At 45.1% G+C, this 257-nt stretch overlaps 1 protein-coding gene across 1 annotated transcript in view; it reads right to left on the minus strand.

The window, feature by feature from the left end:
* Positions 1 to 113, minus strand: part of CSUI_003822 (leucine rich repeat-containing protein) — a 17,681-nt gene extending 17,568 nt beyond the window's left edge. Inside the window, exon 1 of the mRNA XM_068064017.1 lies at positions 29 to 113. Coding sequence (XP_067924011.1) covers positions 29 to 64 — 36 coding nt within the window. The 5' untranslated portion in view covers positions 65 to 113. The remainder of the gene's footprint in view (positions 1 to 28) is intronic.
* Between the last annotated feature and the right edge of the window lie 144 nt (positions 114 to 257).

A 257-nucleotide genomic window follows, 5' to 3' on the forward strand; every position in this document is an offset into this window, starting at 1 on the left:
AGAGAAGAGAGAGAGAGAAGGAGCTTACCGACTGGTGTGGAGCCATGAGAAGAACAAGCTTCATAATGCGGAGGAACTTTGAAGCGATATGACAAGTCAGGACAGGACATGCCTCTACCTGTGAATGCATGCATGCACGAAGAAAAGAGAGAGCGATGCGATCGACGAGAGAAGGGCTCTGAATAGACTAAAGAAAAAGGGTAAAAGAGATAAACTTCTCTACGACGAAGAGACGATAAGAAGGATAAGAAGTGAAG

Source organism: Cystoisospora suis (assembly GCF_002600585.1).
Source record: "Cystoisospora suis strain Wien I chromosome Unknown contig_1724, whole genome shotgun sequence".
Lineage (NCBI taxonomy): Eukaryota > Apicomplexa > Conoidasida > Eucoccidiorida > Sarcocystidae > Cystoisospora > Cystoisospora suis.